A 19,563-nucleotide genomic window follows, 5' to 3' on the forward strand; every position below is an offset into this window, starting at 1 on the left:
ATGTTACTCAGGTAGGACACACAGGACATGTTACTCAGGTAGGACATGACATGCTACTCAGGTAGGACACACAGGACATGTTACTCAGGCAGGGACACACAGGACATGTTACTCAGGTAGGACACACAGGACATGCTACTCAGGTAGGACACACAGGACATGTTACTCAGGTAGGACATGTTACTCAGGTAGGACACCAGGACATGCTACTCAGGTAGGACACTCAGGACATGCTACTCAGGTAGGACACACAGGACATGTTAGGACATGTTACAGGTAGGACACACAGGACATGCTACTCAGGTAGGACATGTTACTCAGGTAGGACATGTTACTCAGGTGGGGACATGTTACTCAGGTAGGACACTCGGGTAGGACATGTTACTCAGGTAGGACACTCAGGACATGTTACTCAGGTAGGACATGTTACTCAGGTAGGACACACAGGACATGCAGGTAGGACATGTTACTCAGGTAGGACACACAGGACATGTTACTCAGGCAGGACATGTTACTCAGGTAGGACATTCAGGACATGTTACTCAGGTAGGACATGTTACTCAGGTAGGACACTCAGGACATGTTACTCAGGTAGGACACACAGGACATGTTACTCAGGTAGGACATGTTACTCAGGTAGGACATGTTACTCAGGTAGGACATGTTACTCAGGTAGGACACACAGGACATGTTACTCAGGTAGGACACTCAGGACATGTTACTCAGGTAGGACACTCAGGACATGCTACTCAGGTAGGACACTCAGGACATGCTACTCAGGTAGGACACACAGGACATGTTACTCAGGTAGGACATGTTACTCCAGGTAGGACATCAGGTAGGACATTCAGGACAGGACTCAGGTAGGACTCTCAGGTAGGACACACAGGACATGTTACTCAGGTAGGACATGTTACTCAGGTAGGACACTCAGGACATGTTACTCAGGTAGGACACTCAGGACATGCTACTCAGGTAGGACATGTTACTCAGGTAGGACACACAGGACATGCTACTCAGGTAGGACACACAGGACATGTTACTCAGGTAGGACACTCAGGACATGCTACTCAGGTAGGACATGTTACTTAGGTAGGACACACAGGACATGTTAATCAGGTAGGACATGTTACTCAGGTAGGACATGTTACTCAGGTAGGACACTCAGGACATGTTACTCGGGTAGGACATGTTACTCAGGTAGGACACTCAGGACATGTTACTCAGGTAGGACATGTTACTCAGGTAGGACACTCAGGACATGTTACTCAGGTAGGACACACAGGACATGTTACTCGGGTAGGACATGTTACTCAGGTAGGACATGTTACTCAGGTAGGACATGTTACTCAGGTAGGACATTCAGGACATGTTACTCAGGTAGGACATGTTACTCAGGTAGGACACTCAGGACATGTTACTCAGGTAGGACACTCAGGACATGCTACTCAGGTAGGACATGTTACTCAGGTAGGACACACAGGACATGCTACTCAGGTAGGACACACAGGACATGTTACTCAGGTAGGACATGTTACTCAGCAGGTAGGACATGTTACACAGGACATGTTACTCAGGGTAGGTAGGACATGTTACTAGGACACACAGGGTAGGACATGTTACTCAGGTAGGACATGTTACTCAGGTAGGACATGTTACTCAGGTAGGACACTCAGGACATGTTACTCAGGTAGGACATGTTACTCAGGTAGGACACTCAGGACATGCTACTCAGGTAGGACACACAGGACATGTTACTCAGGTAGGACATGTTACTCAGGTAGGACATGTTACTCAGGTAGGACACTCAGGACATGTTACTCAGGTAGGACACTCAGGACATGTTACTCAGGTAGGACACTCAGGACATGTTACTCAGGTAGGACACTCAGGACATGTTACTCAGGTAGGACACTCAGGACATGTTACTCAGGTAGGACACTCAGGACATGTTACTCAGGTAGGACACTCAGGACATGCTACTCAGGTAGGACACACAGGACATGTTACTCAGGTAGGACATGTTACTCAGGTAGGACACTCAGGACATGTTACTCTGGTAGGACACACAGGACATGTTACTCAGGTAGGACACACAGGACATGCTACTCAGGTAGGACATGTTACTCAGGTAGGACACTCAGGACATGCTACTCAGGTAGGACACACAGGACATGTTACTCAGGTAGGACATGTTACTCAGGTAGGACATGTTACTCAGGTAGGACATGTTACTCAGGTAGGACACACAGGACATGTTACTCAGGTAGGACACACAGGACATGTTACTCAGGTAGGACACACAGGACATGTTACTCAGGTAGGACACTCAGGACATGCTACTCAGGTAGGACACTCAGGACATGCTACTCAGGTAGGACACACAGGACATGTTACTCAGGTAGGACACTCAGGACATGCTACTCAGGTAGGACACTCAGGACATGCTACTCAGGTAGGACACACAGGACATGTTACTCAGGTAGGACACACAGGACATGCTACTCAGGTAGGACACACAGGACATGTTACTCAGGTAGGACATGTTACTTAGGTAGGACACACAGGACATGTTACTCAGGTAGGACATGTTACTCAGGTAGGACATGTTACTCAGGTAGGACACACAGGACATGTTACTCAGGTAGGACATGTTACTCAGGTAGGACATGTTACTCAGGTAGGACATGTTACTCAGGTAGGACACTCAGGACATGTTACTCAGGTAGGACACTCAGGACATGCTACTCAGGTAGGACACTCAGGACATGCTACTCAGGTAGGACACACAGGACATGTTACTCAGGTAGGACACACAGGACATGTCACTCAGGTAGGACATGTTACTCAGGTAGGACATGTTACTCAGGTAGGACATGTTACTCAGGTAGGACACTCAGGACATGTTACTCAGGTAGGACACTCAGGACATGCTACTCAGGTAGGACACACAGGACATGTTACTCAGGTAGGACATGTTACTTAGGTAGGACACACAGGACATGTTAATCAGGTAGGACATGTTACTCAGGTAGGACATGTTACTCAGGTAGGACACTCAGGACATGTTACTCGGGTAGGACATGTTACTCAGGTAGGACACTCAGGACATGTTACTCAGGTAGGACATGTTACTCAGGTAGGACACTCAGGACATGTTACTCAGGTAGGACACACAGGACATGTTACTCGGGTAGGACATGTTACTCAGGTAGGACACACAGGACATGTTACTCTGGTAGGACACACAGGACATGTTACTCAGGTAGGACACACAGGACATGTTACTCGGGTAGGACATGTTACTCAGGTAGGACACACAGGACATGTTACTCGGGTAGGACATGTTACTCAGGTAGGACACACAGGACATGTTACTCAGGTAGGACACACAGGACATGTTACTCGGGTAGGACATGTTACTCAGGTAGGACATACAGGACATGTTACTCAGGTAGGACATACAGGACATGTTACTCAGGTAGGACATACAGATCATGTTGCTGTTGATGTTGTTTGTGTTATTGATGCTGCTGTGTGTTGTTGATGTTTTTTGTGTGTCAGTGAGAGAGAGATGGTGGGCTCCCTGAGGAGTCAGCTGGAGGAAGAAGAGAGACAGAGTGAGGAGAGGAGGAAGGAGAACGAACGACTGAGACTGGAGAGGGAGAGGGAGGAGGAGCAGAGGAATGAGCTGGAGAGTGAGAGGCAGAGACGGTACCTAGTCCAGGTTACTGTAAAGTTACTGTAAATCACTTTGTGACAACTGTTGATGTTACGAGGGCTTTATAAACCATTTGATTGACAGGATGGAGGCGGACCTGGTAGAGAATGCCCATCTCAGTGAGCGTGAGGCTTGTATCCGCATGGAGCTGCATGTTCTACAGGGAGAGCTGCAGAGAGAACAGCTGGACAGGGAGCGGGCAGAGGAGGAAGCTGCTGATGCTAGGGATGCGCTAAGCAAGGTACAACTATCACCTCTGACCTATAACTTCTTAGAGTCTTAGATTGAATCTGACACATGCTCTGTGTATTTAGTCGGCCTTTGTTTACATGATTGGTAAGGATTCGGCACTCTCACCGCCGCGGCCTGGGTCCGCGGCCTGGGTTCGATTCCCGGTCAGGGAATATGCCTTCAGGGGCGGCAGGTATCCTAGTTGTTAGAGCGTTGGGCCAGTAACAGAAAGGTTGCTGGGTCGAATCCCCGTGTTGACAAGGTAAAAATCTGTCGTTCTGCCCCTGAACAAGGCAGTTAACCCACTGTTCCCCGGTAGGCCGTCAAAGTAAATACGAATTTGTTCTTAACTGACTTGCCTAGTTAAATAAAAGTTATGATGGTGATCGCTCACCTGTTAAAGCCTGCGAACTACATTCAGTGGCAAGAAACAGTACCTGAACCGTTTAGAAGTACCTGTATTTCTGAATAGATTGGTCATCAAATGTGATCTAAATAATAAAATATATCCCATTTAGCAGACGCTTTTGTCATTATTTGCAGTGTTGACCCTTCTTTTTCAAACCCTCTGCAATTCGCCCTGGCATGCTGTCAATTAACTTCTGGGCCACATCCTGACTGATGGCAGCCCATTCTTGCATAATCAATGCTTGGAGTTTGTCAGAATTTGTGGGGTTTTGTTTGTCCACCCGCCTCTTGAGGATTGACCACAAGTTCTCAATGGGATTAAGGTCTGGGGAGTTTCCTGGCCATGGACCCAAAATATCGATATTTTGTTCCCCGAACTGTTCCTGGATGGTTGGGAGAAGTTGCTCTTGGAGGATGTGTTGGTACCATTCTTAATTCATGGCTGTGTTCTTAGGCAAAATTGTGAGTGAGCCCACTCCCTTGGCTGAGAAGCAACCCCACATATGAATGGTCTCAGGATGCTTTACTGTTGGCATGACACAGGACTGATGGTAGCGCTCACCTTGTCTTCTCCGGACAAGCTTTTTTTCCGGATGCCCCAAACAATGGGAAAGGGAATCATCATAGAGAATGACTTCACCCCAGTCCTCAGCAGTCCAATCCCTGTACCTTTTGCAGAATATCAGTCTGTCCCTGATGTTTTTCCTGGAGAGAAGTGGCTTCTTTGCTGCCCTTCTTGACACCAGGCCATCCTCCAAAAGTATTCGCCTCACTGTGCGTGCAGATGCACTCACACCTGCCTGTTGCCATTCCTGAGCAAGCTCTGTACTGATGGTGCCCCGATCCCGCAGCTGAATCAACTTTAGGAGACGGTCCTGGCGCTTGCTGGACTTTCTTGGGTGCCCTGAAGCCGCCTTCACAACAATTGAGCTGCTCTCCTTGAAGTTCTTGATGATCCGATAAATGGTTGATTTAGGTGCAATCTTACTGGCAGCAATATCCTTGCCTGTGAAGTCCTTTTGTGCAAAGCAATGATGACGACACGTGTTTCCTTGCAGGTAACCATGGTTGACAGAGGAAGAACAATGATTCCAAGCACCACCCTTCTTTTGAAGCTTCCAGTCTGTTATTCAAACTCAACCAGCATGACAGAGTGATCTCCAGCCTTGGCCTTGTCCTCTCAACACACATCTGTGTTAACGAGAGAATAAATTAAATGATGTCAGCTGGTCCTTTTGTGGCAGGGCTGACATGCAATGGAAATGTTTTTTTGAGATTCATTTAATTTGCATGGAAACGAGGGACTTTGCAATTAATTGCAATTCATCAGATCACTCTTCATAACATTCTGGAGTATATGCAAATTGCCATCATACAAACTGAGGCAGCAGACTTTGTGAAAATTAATATTTGTGACATGCTCAAAACTTTTGGCCACAACTGTACGTCTTTCATTATTAATGCGTAATTCCTTATGTTTTTTATGTACCACAAGTTTTTTATTTCAAAGCCTTTTTTATTTAATCCAGCTCATGTCATGCTAATTGAATCCAGCTCGTGTCATGCTAATTTAATCCAGTTTGTGTCATGCTAATTTAATCCAGTTCGTGTCATGCTAATTTAATCCAGCTCATGTCATGCTAATTTAATCCAGCTCGTGTCATGCTAATTTAATCCAGCTCATGTCATGCTAATTTAATCCAGCTCGTGTCATGCTAATTTAATCCAGTTTGTGTCATGCTAATTTAATATAGCTCGTTTCATGCTAATTTAATCCAGCTCGTGTCATGCTAATTGCATCCAGCTCATGTCATGCTAATTGAATGCTAATTTAGTTTTTTGTGTCCCGTGGAAACAACTTTGCAGACAACGACCACAACATGTCAAATCCTAAAACATATACTGTCAACAGAGCTCTGTGCTTATTATCGAATACAATAGGTTACAATAGAGCTCGGTGCTTATTATCGAATACAATAGGTTACAATAGAGCTCGGTGCTTATTATCGAATACAATAGGTTACAATAGAGCTCGGTGCTTATTATCGAATACAATAGGTTACAATAGAGCTCGGTGCTTATTATCGAATACAATAGGTTACAACAGAGCTTGGTGCTTATTATCGAATACAATAGGTTACAATAGAGCTCGGTGCTTATTATCGAATACAATAGGTTACAACAGAGCTCAGTGCTTATTATCGAATACAATAGGTTACAATAGAGCTCAGTGCTTATTATCGAATACAATAGGTTACAACAGAGCTCGGTGCTTATTATCGAATACAATAGGCTACAACAGAGCTCAGTGCTTATTATCGAATACAATAGGTTACAATAGAGCTCAGTGCTTATTATCGGATACAATAGGTTACAACAGAGCTCGGTGCTTATTATCGGATACAATAGGTTACAACAGAGCTCGGTGCTTATTATCGAATACAATAGGTTACAACAGAGCTCAGTGCTTATTATCGAATACAATAGGTTACAATAGAGCTCAGTGCTTATTATCGAATTCAATAGGTTACAACAGAGCTCGGTGCTTATTATCGAATACAATAGGTTACAATAGAGCTCGGTGCTTATTATCGAATACAATAGGTTACAACAGAGTCCGGTGCTTATTATTGAATACAATAGGTTACAACAGAGCTCAGTGCTTATTATCGAATACAATAGGTTACAACAGAGCTCGGTGCTTATTATCGAATACAATAGGTTTCAACAGAGCTCAGTGCTTATTATCGAATACAATAGGTTACAACAGAGCTCGGTGCTTATTATCGAATACAATAGGTTACAACAGAGCTCGGTGCTTATTAGCGAATACAATAGGTTACAACAGAGCTCTGTGCTTATTATCGAATACAATAGGTTACAATAGAGCTCGGTGCTTATTATCGAATACAATAGGTTACAACAGAGCTCGGTGCTTATTATCGAATACAATAGGTTACAACAGAGCTCAGTGCTTATTATGGGGTGCAATAGGTTACAATTTCCGACTTTTTGGATATGATGGTAATGTTGTTAGAGAAAGACCCCAGTGAACGATTCAGAACATGAAGAATCATATTTGTCTTGGTAAAATGTGTTTTATTACATAAGGATCTGCAGTTTCCTCACCAAAGCGTATTTTCACCCACTCTGGGCAGAGTGGTGGACACCCTATAATATAGAGTACTTGCTTCTCTCTCCCCCATCTGTCCTCTCCTCCCTCTCTCTCCTCCCGCTTCCTCTCTCCTTCCTCTCTCCTCCTCATTCTTCTATCCTCCCTCTCCTCCATCGGTCCTCTCCTCCTTCCTCTCTCCTTCTTTCTCCTCCTGCTTCCTCTCTCCTCCCTCTCTCTTCCTCCTTCCTCTATCCTCCCTCTCTCCTCCCGCTTCCTCTCTCATGCATCTGTCCTCTCCTCCCCTCCCTCTCTCCTCCCGCTTCCTCTCTCATCCATCTGTCCTCTCTCCTCCCTCACTCTGCTCTTTCCTTCTCTCCAGGCCCGTGAGTCAGTGTTAACCCTTTCGTCCGGTCAAACCCTTCTGAAGAGAGAAGTGTCAGAGCACCGTGACGCCCTAGAGAAGATGGCTGCCTTAAACGAAGCCTTAGCCAAGGACAAGAGAGAGCTCAACGCCCAGGCACTACAGGTATACATTAACCCTGAGGCCCAGCCTCGACAGGTAGACATTAACCCTGACGCCCAGCCTCTACAGGTAGACATTAACCCTGAGGCCCAGCCTCTACAGGTAGACATTAACCCTGAGACCCAGGCTCTACAGGTAGGTATTAACCCTGAGGCCCAGCCTCTACAGGTAGGTATTAACCCTGAGGCCCAGCCTCTACAGGTAGGTATTAACCCTGAGGCCCAGCCTCTACAGGTAGGTATTAACCCTGAGTCCCAGTCTCTACAGGTAGGTATTAACCCTGAGGCCCAGCCTCTACAGGTAGACATTAACCCTGAGACCCAGCCTCTACAGGTAGGTATTAACCCTGAGAACCAGCCTCTACAGGTAGGTATTAACCCTGAGGCCCAGCCTCTACAGGTAGGTATTAACCCTGAGGCCCAGCCTCTACAGGTAGGTATTAACCCTGAGGCCCAGGCTCTACAGGTAGGTATTAACCCTGAGGCCCAGCCTCTACAGATAGGTATTAACCCTGAGGCCCAGCCTCTACAGGTAGGTATTAACCCTGAGGCCCAGCCTCTACAGGTAGGTATTAACCCTGAGGCCCACCCTCTACAGGTAGGCATTAACCCTGAGGCCCAGCCTCTACAGCTAGGTATTAACCCTGAGACCCAGCCTCTACAGGTAGGTATTAACCCTGACGCCCAGCCTCTACAGGTAGACATTAACCCTGAGGCCCAGCCTCTACAGGTAGGTATTAACCCTGAGGCCCAGCCTCTACAGGTAGGTATCAACCCTGAGGCCCAGCCTCTACAGGTAGACATTAACCCTGAGGCCCAGCCTCTACAGGTAGGTATTAACCCTGAGGCCCAGCCTCTACAGGTAGACATTAACCCTGAGACCCAGCCTCTACAGGTAGGTATTAACCCTGAGTCCCAGCCTCTACAGCTAGGTATTAACCCTGAGGCCCAGCCTCTACAGGTAGGTATTAACCCTGAGACCCACCCTCTACAGGTAGGTATTAACCCTGAGGCCCAGCCTCTACAGCTAGGTATTAACCCTGAGACCCAGCCTCTACAGCTAGGTATTAACCCTGAGGCCCAGCCTCTACAGGTAGGTATTAACCCCGAGGCCCAGCCTCTACAGGTAGGTATTAACCCTGAGACCCAGCCTCTACAGGTAGGTATTAACCCTGAGGCCCAGCCTCTACAGGTAGGTATTAACCCCGAGGCCCAGCCTCTACAGGTAGGTATTAACCCCGAGACCCAGCCTCTACAGGTAGGTATTAACCCTGAGACCCACCCTCTACAGGTAGGCATTAACCCTGAGGCCCAGCCTCTACAGGTAGGTATTAACCCTGAGGCCCAGCCTCTACAGGTAGACATTAACCCTGAGACCCAGCCTCTACAGGTAGGTATTAACCCTGAGGCCCAGCCTCTACAGGTAGGTATTAACCCTGAGGCCCAGCCTCTACAGCTAGGTATTAACCCTGAGGCCCAGCCTCTACAGGTAGGTATTAACCCTGAGACCCACCCTCTACAGGTAGGTATTAACCCTGAGACCCAGCCTCTACAGCTAGGTATTAACCCTGAGGCCCAGCCTCTACAGGTAGGTATCAACCCTGAGGCCCAGCCTCTACAGGTAGACATTAACCCTGAGGCCCAGCCTCTACAGGTAGGTATTAACCCTGAGGCCCAGCCTCTACAGGTAGACATTAACCCTGAGACCCAGCCTCTACAGGTAGGTATTAACCCTGAGTCCCAGCCTCTACAGCTAGGTATTAACCCTGAGGCCCAGCCTCTACAGGTAGGTATTAACCCTGAGACCCACCCTCTACAGGTAGGTATTAACCCTGAGGCCCAGCCTCTACAGCTAGGTATTAACCCTGAGACCCAGCCTCTACAGCTAGGTATTAACCCTGAGGCCCAGCCTCTACAGGTAGGTATTAACCCCGAGGCCCAGCCTCTACAGGTAGGTATTAACCCTGAGACCCAGCCTCTACAGGTAGGTATTAACCCTGAGGCCCAGCCTCTACAGGTAGGTATTAACCCCGAGGCCCAGCCTCTACAGGTAGGTATTAACCCGAGACCCAGCCTCTACAGGTAGGTATTAACCCTGAGACCCACCCTCTACAGGTAGGTATTAACCCTGAGGCCCAGCCTCTACAGGTAGGTATTAACCCTGAGGCCCAGCCTCTACAGGTAGACATTAACCCTGAGACCCAGCCTCTACAGGTAGGTATTAACCCTGAGGCCCAGCCTCTACAGGTAGGTATTAACCCTGAGGCCCAGCCTCTACAGCTAGGTATTAACCCTGAGGCCCAGCCTCTACAGGTAGGTATTAACCCTGAGACCCACCCTCTACAGGTAGGTATTAACCCTGAGACCCAGCCTCTACAGCTAGGTATTAACCCTGAGGCCCAGCCTCTACAGGTAGGTATTAACCCCGAGGCCCAGCCTCTACAGGTAGGTATTAACCCTGAGACCCAGCCTCTACAGGTAGGTATTAACCCCGAGGCCCAGCCTCTACAGGTAGGTATTAACCCTGAGACCCAGCCTCTACAGGTAGGTATTAACCCTGAGACCCACCCTCTACAGGTAGGCATTAACCCTTAGGCCCAGCCTCTACAGCTAGGTATTAACCCTGAGACCCAGCCTCTACAGGTAGGTATTAACCCTGAGGCCCAGCCTCTACAGGTAGACATTAACCCTGAGGCCCAGCCTCTACAGGTAGACATTAAGCCTGAGACCCAGCCTCTACAGGTAGACATTAACCCTGAGGCCCAGCCTCTACAGGTAGACATTAACCCTGAGACCCAGCCTCTACAGGTATAAATTAACCCTGAGGCCCACCCTCTACAGGTAGGTATTAACCCTGAGGCCCAGTGCTTTGTTGCACTTTTACATCGACGTTGAACATGACATGTCCACTGTCAAATAAATGTTCTACATAAATGACTGCGTCTGAATATGCTGCTGAACTGCCTCAGACATCTACTCTTACCCTCAAGCTTGAGATGGAGATGGCTGACCTCCAGGTCCAGCTACAGGGACTAGAGTCAAAGGTCGTGACCCTTCGTAGGGAGCTTCACCCAGTCCAATGAGAGCACAGAGTTAAGGTAGGACTTGATGTGACTTCCTCAAAGTAGACAGACCTTGTTTAGACAGACATCTGTTTTGAAGACTAAATATGAACATTCATTTTCCTCAGTGCCTGTCTGTGAGGGCTGATTTGTGATCGTGAAAGTTCCATCAGTGTTCTGTAATAGCCTGTGTGTGACAATCAATCGATATCTTATCAATCAATGTATTTGGGTGTGTACAGGACTGGTAGAAGATCAGAGCTCAGCTCCCTGCAGCAACTCAGGGACAGAGAGAGAGAGCTGGAGAGAGAGGTGGAGACCCTACGGGAGGAGAAGGAGAGAGAGGTGGAGACCCTACGGGAGGAGAAGGAGAGAGAGGTGGAGACCCTACGGGAGGAGAAGGAGAGAGAGGTGGAGACCCTACGGGAGGAGAAGGAGAGAGAGGTGGAGACCCTACGGGAGGAGAAGGAGAGAGAGGTGGAGACCCTACGGGAGGAGAGAGGAAGGGTTGGAAAACGACTGGAAGAGGTGAAGGAGAACAGTAGAGTCTTCCTCTGTATGGTTTGTGTTGCTTCTACTCACTTGATTATTTTATTGTTCTTGATGTGGGTCACAGCTGTCTGTGCAGCACGGTGCAGTGTGTGGGAGTTGAGAGGTCTGCAGGCAGAGCTGTGCCAAGCAACAGAGCAGCAGAGGAGGGCAGAGAGAGAGACTGAGGAACTACTAAGAGAGAACCAGGATGTGGCGGGGACTGTCCTCTCACTGGAGAGAGAGAGAGACCAGCTGGGGCAGGACATTGAGGAACTCAGGTGAATATACTTGTCATGCTTTACAAATGTATAAAGGAAAAGTTACAAGCAGAAAATGTTGTAAAGAAAACACTAACTTAAAGGGATAGTTGACCCAAACATGTTTGTCCCCACCCTGTAATCAGTCTATGTAAAAGGCTTGACAGTTTGTCCTCACCCTGTAGTCAGTCTATGTAAAAGGCTTGACAGTTTGTCCCCACCCTGTAGTCAGTCTATGTAAAAGGCTTGACAGTTTGTCCTCACCCTGTAGTCAGTCTATGTAAAAGGCTTGACAGTTTGTCCTCACCCTGTAGTCAGTCTATGTAAAAGGCTTGACAGTTTGTCCTCACCCTGTAGTCAGTCTATGTAAAAGGCTTGACAGTTTGTCCTCACCCTGTAGTCAGTCTATGTAAAAGGCTTGACAGTTTGTCCCCACCCTGTAGTCAGTCTATGTAAAAGGCTTGACAGTTTGTCCCCACCCTGTAGTCAGTCTATGTAAAAGGCTTGACAGTTTGTCCTCACCCTGTAGTCAGTCTATGTAAAAGGCTTGACAGTTTGTCCTCACCCTGTAGTCAGTCTATGTAAAAGGCTTGACAGTTTGTCCTCACCCTGTAGTCAGTCTATGTAAAAGGCTTGACAGTTTGTCCCCACCCTGTAGTCAGTCTATGTAAAAAGGCTTGACAGTTTGTCCCCACCCTGTAGTCAGTCTATGTAAAAGGCTTGACAGTTTGTCCTCACCCTGTAGTCAGTCTATGTAAAAGGCTTGACAGTTTGTCCCCACCCTGTAGTCAGTCTATGTAAAAGGCTTGACAGTTTGTCCTCACCCTGTCGTCAGTCTATGTAAAAGGCTTGACAGTTTGTCCTCACCCTGTAGTCAGTCTATGTAAAAGGCTTGACAGTTTGTCCTCACCCTGTAGTCAGTCTATGTAAAAGGCTTGACAGTTTGTCCCCACCCTGTAGTCAGTCTATGTAAAAGGCTTGACAGTTTGTCCCCACCCTGTAGTCAGTCTATGTAAAAGGCTTGACAGTTTGTCCCCACCCTGTAATCAGTCTATGTAAAAGGCTTGACAGTTTGTCCTCACCCTGTAGTCAGTCTATGTAAAAGGCTTGACAGTTTGTCCCCACCCTGTAGTCAGTCTAAGTAAAAGGCTTGACAGCAATTCATGTTTAGTTTCCTTGGCAGTGGCTGGCACTGTTTTCATGACTTGAAGTATCGTAGTGGTAGTAGTATCGTAGTGGTAGAAACATCGTAGTGGTGATATTGGTATCGTAGTGGTAGAAACATCGTAGTGGTGATATTGGTATCATAGTGGTAGTAGCATCGTAGTGGTAGTAGCATCGTAGTGGTGGTAGTGGTATTGTAGTGGTGGTAGTAGTATCGTAGTGGTAGTAGCATCGTAGTGGTAGTAGCATCGTAGTGGTGGTAGCATCGTAGTGGTAGTAGCATCGTAGTGGTGGTAGTATCGTAGTGGTAGTAGTATCGTAGTGGTAGTAGCATCGTAGTGGTAGTAGCATCGTAGTGGTAGTAGCATCGTAGTGGTAGTAGCATCGTAGTGGTAGTAGCATCGTAGTGGTGGTAGTGGTATTGTAGTGGTGGTAGTAGTATCGTAGTGGTAGTAGCATCGTAGTGGTAGTAGCATCGTAGTGGTAGTAGCATCGTAGTGGTGGTAGCATCGTAGTGGTAGTAGCATCGTAGTGGTAGTAGCATCGTAGTGGTGGTAGCATCGTAGTGGTAGTAGCATCGTAGTGGTAGTAGCATCGTAGTGGTGGTAGTATCATAGTGGTAGTAGCATCGTAGTGGTAGTAGCATCGTAGTGGTGGTAGTGGTATCGTAGTGGTAGTCAAATCAAATCAAATTTTATTTGTCACATACACATGGTTAGCAGATGTTAATGCTAGTGTAGCGAAATGCTTGTGCTTCTAGTTCCGACAATGCAGTAATAACCAACAAGTAATCTAACTAACAATTCCTAAACTACTGTCTTATACACAGTGTAAGGGGATAAAGAATATGTACATAAGGATATATGAATGAGTGATGGTACAGAGCAGCATAGGCAAGATACAGTAGATGGTATCGAGTACAGTATATACATATGAGATGAGTATGTAAACAAAGTGGCATAGTTAAAGTGGCTAGTGATACATGTATTACATAAGGATGCAGTCGATGATATAGAGTACAGTATATACGTATGCATATGAGATGAATAATGTAGCGTAAGTAACATTATATAAGGTAGCATTGTTTAAAGTGGCTAGTGATATATTTTACATCATTTCCCATCAATTCCCATTATTAAAGTGGCTGGAGTTGAGTCAGTGTCAGTGTGTTGGCAGCAGCCACTCAATGTTAGTGGTGGCTGTTTAACAGTCTGATGGCCTTGAGATAGAAGCTGTTTTTCAGTCTCTCGGTCCCAGCTTTGATGCACCTGTACTGACCTCGCCTTCTGGATGATAGCGGGGTGAACAGGCAGTGGCTCGGGTGGTTGATGTCCTTGATGATCTTTATGGCCTTCCTGTAACATCGGGTGGTGTAGGTGTCCTGGAGGGCAGGTAGTTTGCCACCGGTGATGCGTTGTGCAGACCTCACTACCCTCTGGAGAGCCTTACGGTTGAGGGCGGAGCAGTTGCCGTACCAGGCGGTGATACAGCCCACCAGGATGCTCTCAATTGTGCATCGGTAGAAGTTTGTGAGTGCTTTTGGTGACAAGCCAAATTTTTTCAGCCTCCTGAGGTTGAAGAGGCGCTGCTGCGCCTTCTTCACAATGCTGTCTGTGTGGGTGGACCAATTTAGTTTGTCTGTGATGTGTATGCTGAGTAACTTAAAACTTACTACCCTCTCCACTACTGTTCCATCGATGTGGATAGGGGGGTGTTCCCTCTGCTGTTTCCTGAAGTCCACAATCATCTCCTTAGTTTTGTTGACGTTGAGTGTGAGGTTATTTTCCTGACACCACACTCCGAGGGCCCTCACCTCCTCCCTGTAGTCTCGTCGTTGTTGGTAATCAAGCCTACCACTGTTGTGTCGTCCTCAAACTTGATGATTGAGTTGGAGGCGTGCGTGGCCACGCAGTCGTGGGTGAACAGGGAGTACAGGAGAGGGCTCAGAACGCACCCTTGTGGGGCCCCAGTGTTGAGGATCAGCGGGGAGGAGATGTTGTTACCTACCCTCACCACCTAGGGGCGGCCCGTCAGGAAGTCCAGTACCCAGTTGCACAGGGCGGGGTCGAGACCCAGGGTCTCGAGCTTGATGACGAGCTTGGAGTGTACTATGGTGTTGAATGCCGAGCTGTAGTCGATGAACAGCATTCTCACATAGGTATTCCTCTTGTCCAGGTGGAATAGGGCAGTGTGCAGTGTGGTTGAGATTGCATCGTCTGTGGACCTATTTGGGCGGTAAGCAAATTGGAGTGGGTCTAGGGTGTCAGGTAGGGTGGAGGTGATGTGGTCCTTGACTAGTTTCTCAAAGCACTTCATGATGACAGAAGTGAGTGCTACGGGGCGGTAGTCGTTTAGCTCAGTTACCTCAGCTTTCTTGGGAACAGCATGTGGGAACAGCAGACTGGTATAGGGATTGATTGAATATGTCCTTAAACACACCAGCCAGCTGGTCTGCGCATGCTCTGAGGGCGCGGCTGGGGATGCCGTCTGGGCCTGCAGCCTTGCGAGGGTTAACACGTTTAAATGTTTTACTGACCTCGGCTGCAGTGAAGGAGAGACCGCATGTTTCCGTTGCAGGCCTGTGTCATTGGCACTGTATTGTCCTCAAAGCGGGCAAAAAAGTTATTTAGTCTGCCTGGGAGCAAGACATCCTGGTCCGTGACTGGGCTGGATTTCTTCCTGTAGTCCGTGATTGACTGTAGACCCTGCCACATGCCTCTTGTGTCTGAGCCGTTGAATTGAGATTCTACTTTGTCTCTGTACTGACGCTTAGCTTGTTTGATAGCCTTGCGGAGGGAATAGCTGCACTGTTTGTATTCGGTCATGTTACCAGTCACCTTGCCCTGATTAAAAGCAGTGGTTCGCGCTTTCAGTTTCACGCGAATGCTGCCATCAATCCACGGTTTCTGGTTAGGGAATGTTTTAATCGTTGCTATGGGAACGACATCTTCAACGTACGTTCTAATGAACTCGCACACCGAATCAGCGTATTCGTCAATGTTGTTATCTGACGCAATACGAAACATGTCCCAGTCCTCGTGATGGAAGCAGTCTTGGAGTGTGGAGTCAGCTTGGTCGGACCAGCGTTGGACAGACCTCAGCGTGGGAGCTTCTTGTTTCATTTTCTGTCTGTAAGCAGGGATCAGCAAAATGGAGTCGTGGTCAGCTTTTCCGAAAGGGGGGCGGGGCAGGGCCTTATATGCGTCGCGGAAGTTAGAGTAACAGTGATCCAAGGTTTTTCCTAGTAGTATCGTGGTGGTAGTGGTATCGTAGTTGTGGTAGTAGTATCGTAGTAGTGGTGGTAGTAGTATCGTAGTAGTGGTGGTAGTAGTCTCGTAGTGGTGGTGGTAGTATCGTAGTGGTGGTAGTAGTATCGTAGTGGTAGTCGTATCGTGGTGGTAGTAGTATCGTGGTGGTAGTAGTATCGTAGTTGTGGTAGTAATATCGTAGTAGTGGTGGTAGTAGTATCGTAGTAGTGGTGGTAGTAGTCTCGTAGTGGTGGTGGTAGTATCGTAGTGGTGGTAGTAGTATCGTAGTGGTGGTAGTCGTATCGTGGTGGTAGTAGTATCGTGGTGGTAGTGGTATCGTAGTTGTGGTAGTAGTATCGTAGTAGTGGTGGTAGTAGTATCGTAGTAGTGGTGGTAGTAGTCTCGTAGTGGTGGCGGTAGTAACGTAGTGGTGGTAGTAGTATCGTAGTGGTGGTAGTAGTATCGTAGTGGTAGTGGTATCGTAGTGGTGGTAGTATTATCGTAGTGGTAGTGGTATCGAAGTGGTGGTAGTAGTATCATAGTGGTAGTAGTATCATAGTGGTGGTAGTAGTATCGTAGTGGTGGTAGTAGTATCGTAGTGGTGGTAGTAGTATCGTGGTGGTGGTAGTAGTATCGTGGTGGTGGTAGTAGTATCGTGGTGGTGGTAGTAGTATCGTGGTAGTAGTATCGTAGTGGTAGTCGTATCGTGGTGGTGGTAGTAGTATCGTGGTGGTGGTAGTAGTATCGTAGTGGTGGTAGTAGTATCGTAGTGGTAGTAGTAGTGACGTTTCGTAGTGGTGGTAGTAGTATTGTAGTGGTGGTTGTAGTATCGTAGTGGTAGTAGTATCGTAGTATCTTAGTGGTGGTAATAGTATTGTGGTGGTGGTAGTAGTATCGTGGTGGTGATAGTAGTATCGTAGTGCTGGTAGTAGTATCGTAGTGGTGGTAGTAGTATCGTAGTGGTGGTAGTAGTATTGTGGTGGTGGTAGTAGTATCGTAGTGGTGGTAGTAGTATCCTAGTGGTGGTAGTAGTATCGTGGTGGTTGTAGTAGTATCGTGGTGGTTGTAGTAGTATCGTAGTGGTTGTAGTAGTATCGTGGGGGTGGTAGTAGTATCGTAGTGGTGGTAGTAGTATCGTGGTGGTGGTAGTAGTATCGTAGTGGTGGTAGTAGTATCGTAGTGGTGGTAGTAGAATCGTAGTGGTGGTAGTAGTATCGTAGTGGTGGTAGTAGTATCGTGGTGGTTGTAGTAGTATCGTGGTGGTTGTAGTAGTATCGTGGTGGTGGTAGTAGTATCGTGGTGGTGGTAGTAGTATCGTGGTGGTGGTAGTAGTATTGTAGTGGTGGTAGTAGTATCGTGGTGGTGGTAGTATTATCGTAGTGGTGGTAGTAGTATCGTAGTAGTGGTGGCAGTAGTATCGTAGTGGTGGTAGTAGTATCATAGTGGTGGTAGTAGTATCGTAGTAGTGGTGGTAGTAGTATCGTAGTGGTGGTAGTAGTATCATAATGGTGGTAGTAGTATCGTAGTGGTGGTAGTAGTGTCATATCGTGGTGGTGATAGTAGTATCGTAGTAGTGGTGGTAGTAGTATCATAGTGGTGGTAGTAGTATCATAGTGGTGGTAGTAGTATCGTAGTAGTGGTGGTAGTAGTATCGTAGTGGTGATAGTAGTATCATAGTGGTGGTAGTAGTATCGTCGTAGTGGTGGTAGTAGTATCGTAGTGGTGATAGTAGTATCATAGTGGTGGTAGTAGTATCGTCGTAGTGGTAGTAGTGTCGTAGTGGTAGTAGTAGCGTAGTGGTAGTAGTATCGTAGTGGTGGTAGTAAATCAAATCAAATCAAATCAAATTTATTTATATAGCCCTTCGTACATCAGCTGATATCTCAAAGTGCTGTGTGGTGGTAGTATCGTAGTGGTAGTAAATCAAATCAAATCAAATCAAATTTATTTATATAGCCCTTCGTACATCAGCTGATATCTCAAAGTGCTGTACAGAAACCCAGCCTAAAACCCCAAACAGCAAGCAATGCAGGTGTAGAAGCACGGTGGCTAGGAAAAACTCCCTAGAAAAGCCAAAACCTAGGAAGAAACCTAGAGAGGAACCAGGCTATGTGGGGTGGCCAGTCCTCTTCTGGCTGTGCCGGGTAGAGATTATAACAGAACATGGCCAAGATGTTCAAATGTTCATAAATGACCAGCATGGTCGAATAATAATAAGGCAGAACAGTTGAAACTGGAGCAGCAGCACGGCCAGGTGGACTGGGGACAGCAAGGAGTCATCATGTCAAGTAGTCCTGGGGCATGGTCCTAGGGCTCAGGTCAGTTGAAACTGGAGCAGCAGCACGGCCAGGTGGACTGGGGACAGCAAGGAGTCATCATGTCAGGTAGTCCTGGGGCATGGTCCTAGGGCTCAGGTCCTCCGAGAGAGAGAAGGAGAGAATTAGAGAACGCACACTTAGATTCACACAGGACACCGAATTGGACAGGAGAAGTACTCCAGATATAACAAACTGACCCCAGCCCCCGACACATAAACTACTGCAGCATAAATACTGGAGGCTGAGACAGGAGGGGTCAGGAGACACTGTGGCCCCACCCGAGGACACCCCGGACAGGGCCAAACAGGAAGGATATAACCCCACCCACTTTGCCAAAGCACAGCCCCCACACCACTGGAGGGATATCTTCAACCACCAACTTACCATCCTGAGACAAAGCTGAGTATAGCCCGCAAAGATCTCCGCCACGGCACAACCCAGGGGGGGCGCCAACCCAGACAGGATGACCACATCAGTGAATCAACCCACTCAGGTGACGCACCCCCTCCAGGGACGGCATGAGAGAGCCCCAGCAAGCCAGTGACTCAGCCCCTGTAATAGGGTTAGAGGCAGAGAATCCCAGTGGAAAGAGGGGAACCGGCCAGGCAGAGACAGCAAGGGTGGTTCGTTGCTCCAGAGCCTTTCCGTTCACCTTCCCACTCCTGGGCCAGACTACACTCAATCATATGACCCACTGAAGAGATGAGTCTTCAGTAAAGACTTAAAGGTTGAGACCGAGTTTGCGTCTCTGACATGGGTAGGCAGACCGTTCCATAAAAATGGAGCTCTATAGGAGAAAGCCCTGCCTCCAGCTGTTTGCTTAGAAATTCTAGGGACAATTAGGAGGCCTGCGTCTTGTGACCGTAGCGTACGTGTAGGTATGTACGGCAGGACCAAATCAGAGAGATAGGTAGGAGCAAGCCCATGCAATGCTTTGTAGGTTAGCAGTAAAACCTTGAAATCAGCCCTTGCTTTGACAGGAAGCC

General features: G+C 47.6%; 1 protein-coding gene across 1 annotated transcript in view; it reads left to right on the forward strand.

Annotated features, from left to right (window-relative positions):
- The first annotated feature begins 3,150 nt into the window (after positions 1 to 3,150).
- LOC135534533 (trichohyalin-like) overlaps positions 3,151 to 19,563 on the forward strand; it is a 32,277-nt gene continuing 15,864 nt past the window's right edge. Inside the window, 7 exon segments of the mRNA XM_064961491.1 lie at positions 3,151 to 3,166; positions 3,565 to 3,714; positions 3,806 to 3,962; positions 7,855 to 8,001; positions 10,988 to 11,071; positions 11,311 to 11,587; positions 11,676 to 11,868. Of these exon segments, the coding sequence (XP_064817563.1) occupies positions 3,156 to 3,166; positions 3,565 to 3,714; positions 3,806 to 3,962; positions 7,855 to 8,001; positions 10,988 to 11,071; positions 11,311 to 11,587; positions 11,676 to 11,868 (1,019 nt within the window). The 5' untranslated portion in view covers positions 3,151 to 3,155.

This window comes from Oncorhynchus masou, unplaced genomic scaffold (genome assembly GCF_036934945.1).
Source record: "Oncorhynchus masou masou isolate Uvic2021 unplaced genomic scaffold, UVic_Omas_1.1 unplaced_scaffold_3533, whole genome shotgun sequence".
Taxonomy (NCBI): Eukaryota; Metazoa; Chordata; class Actinopteri; order Salmoniformes; family Salmonidae; genus Oncorhynchus; species Oncorhynchus masou.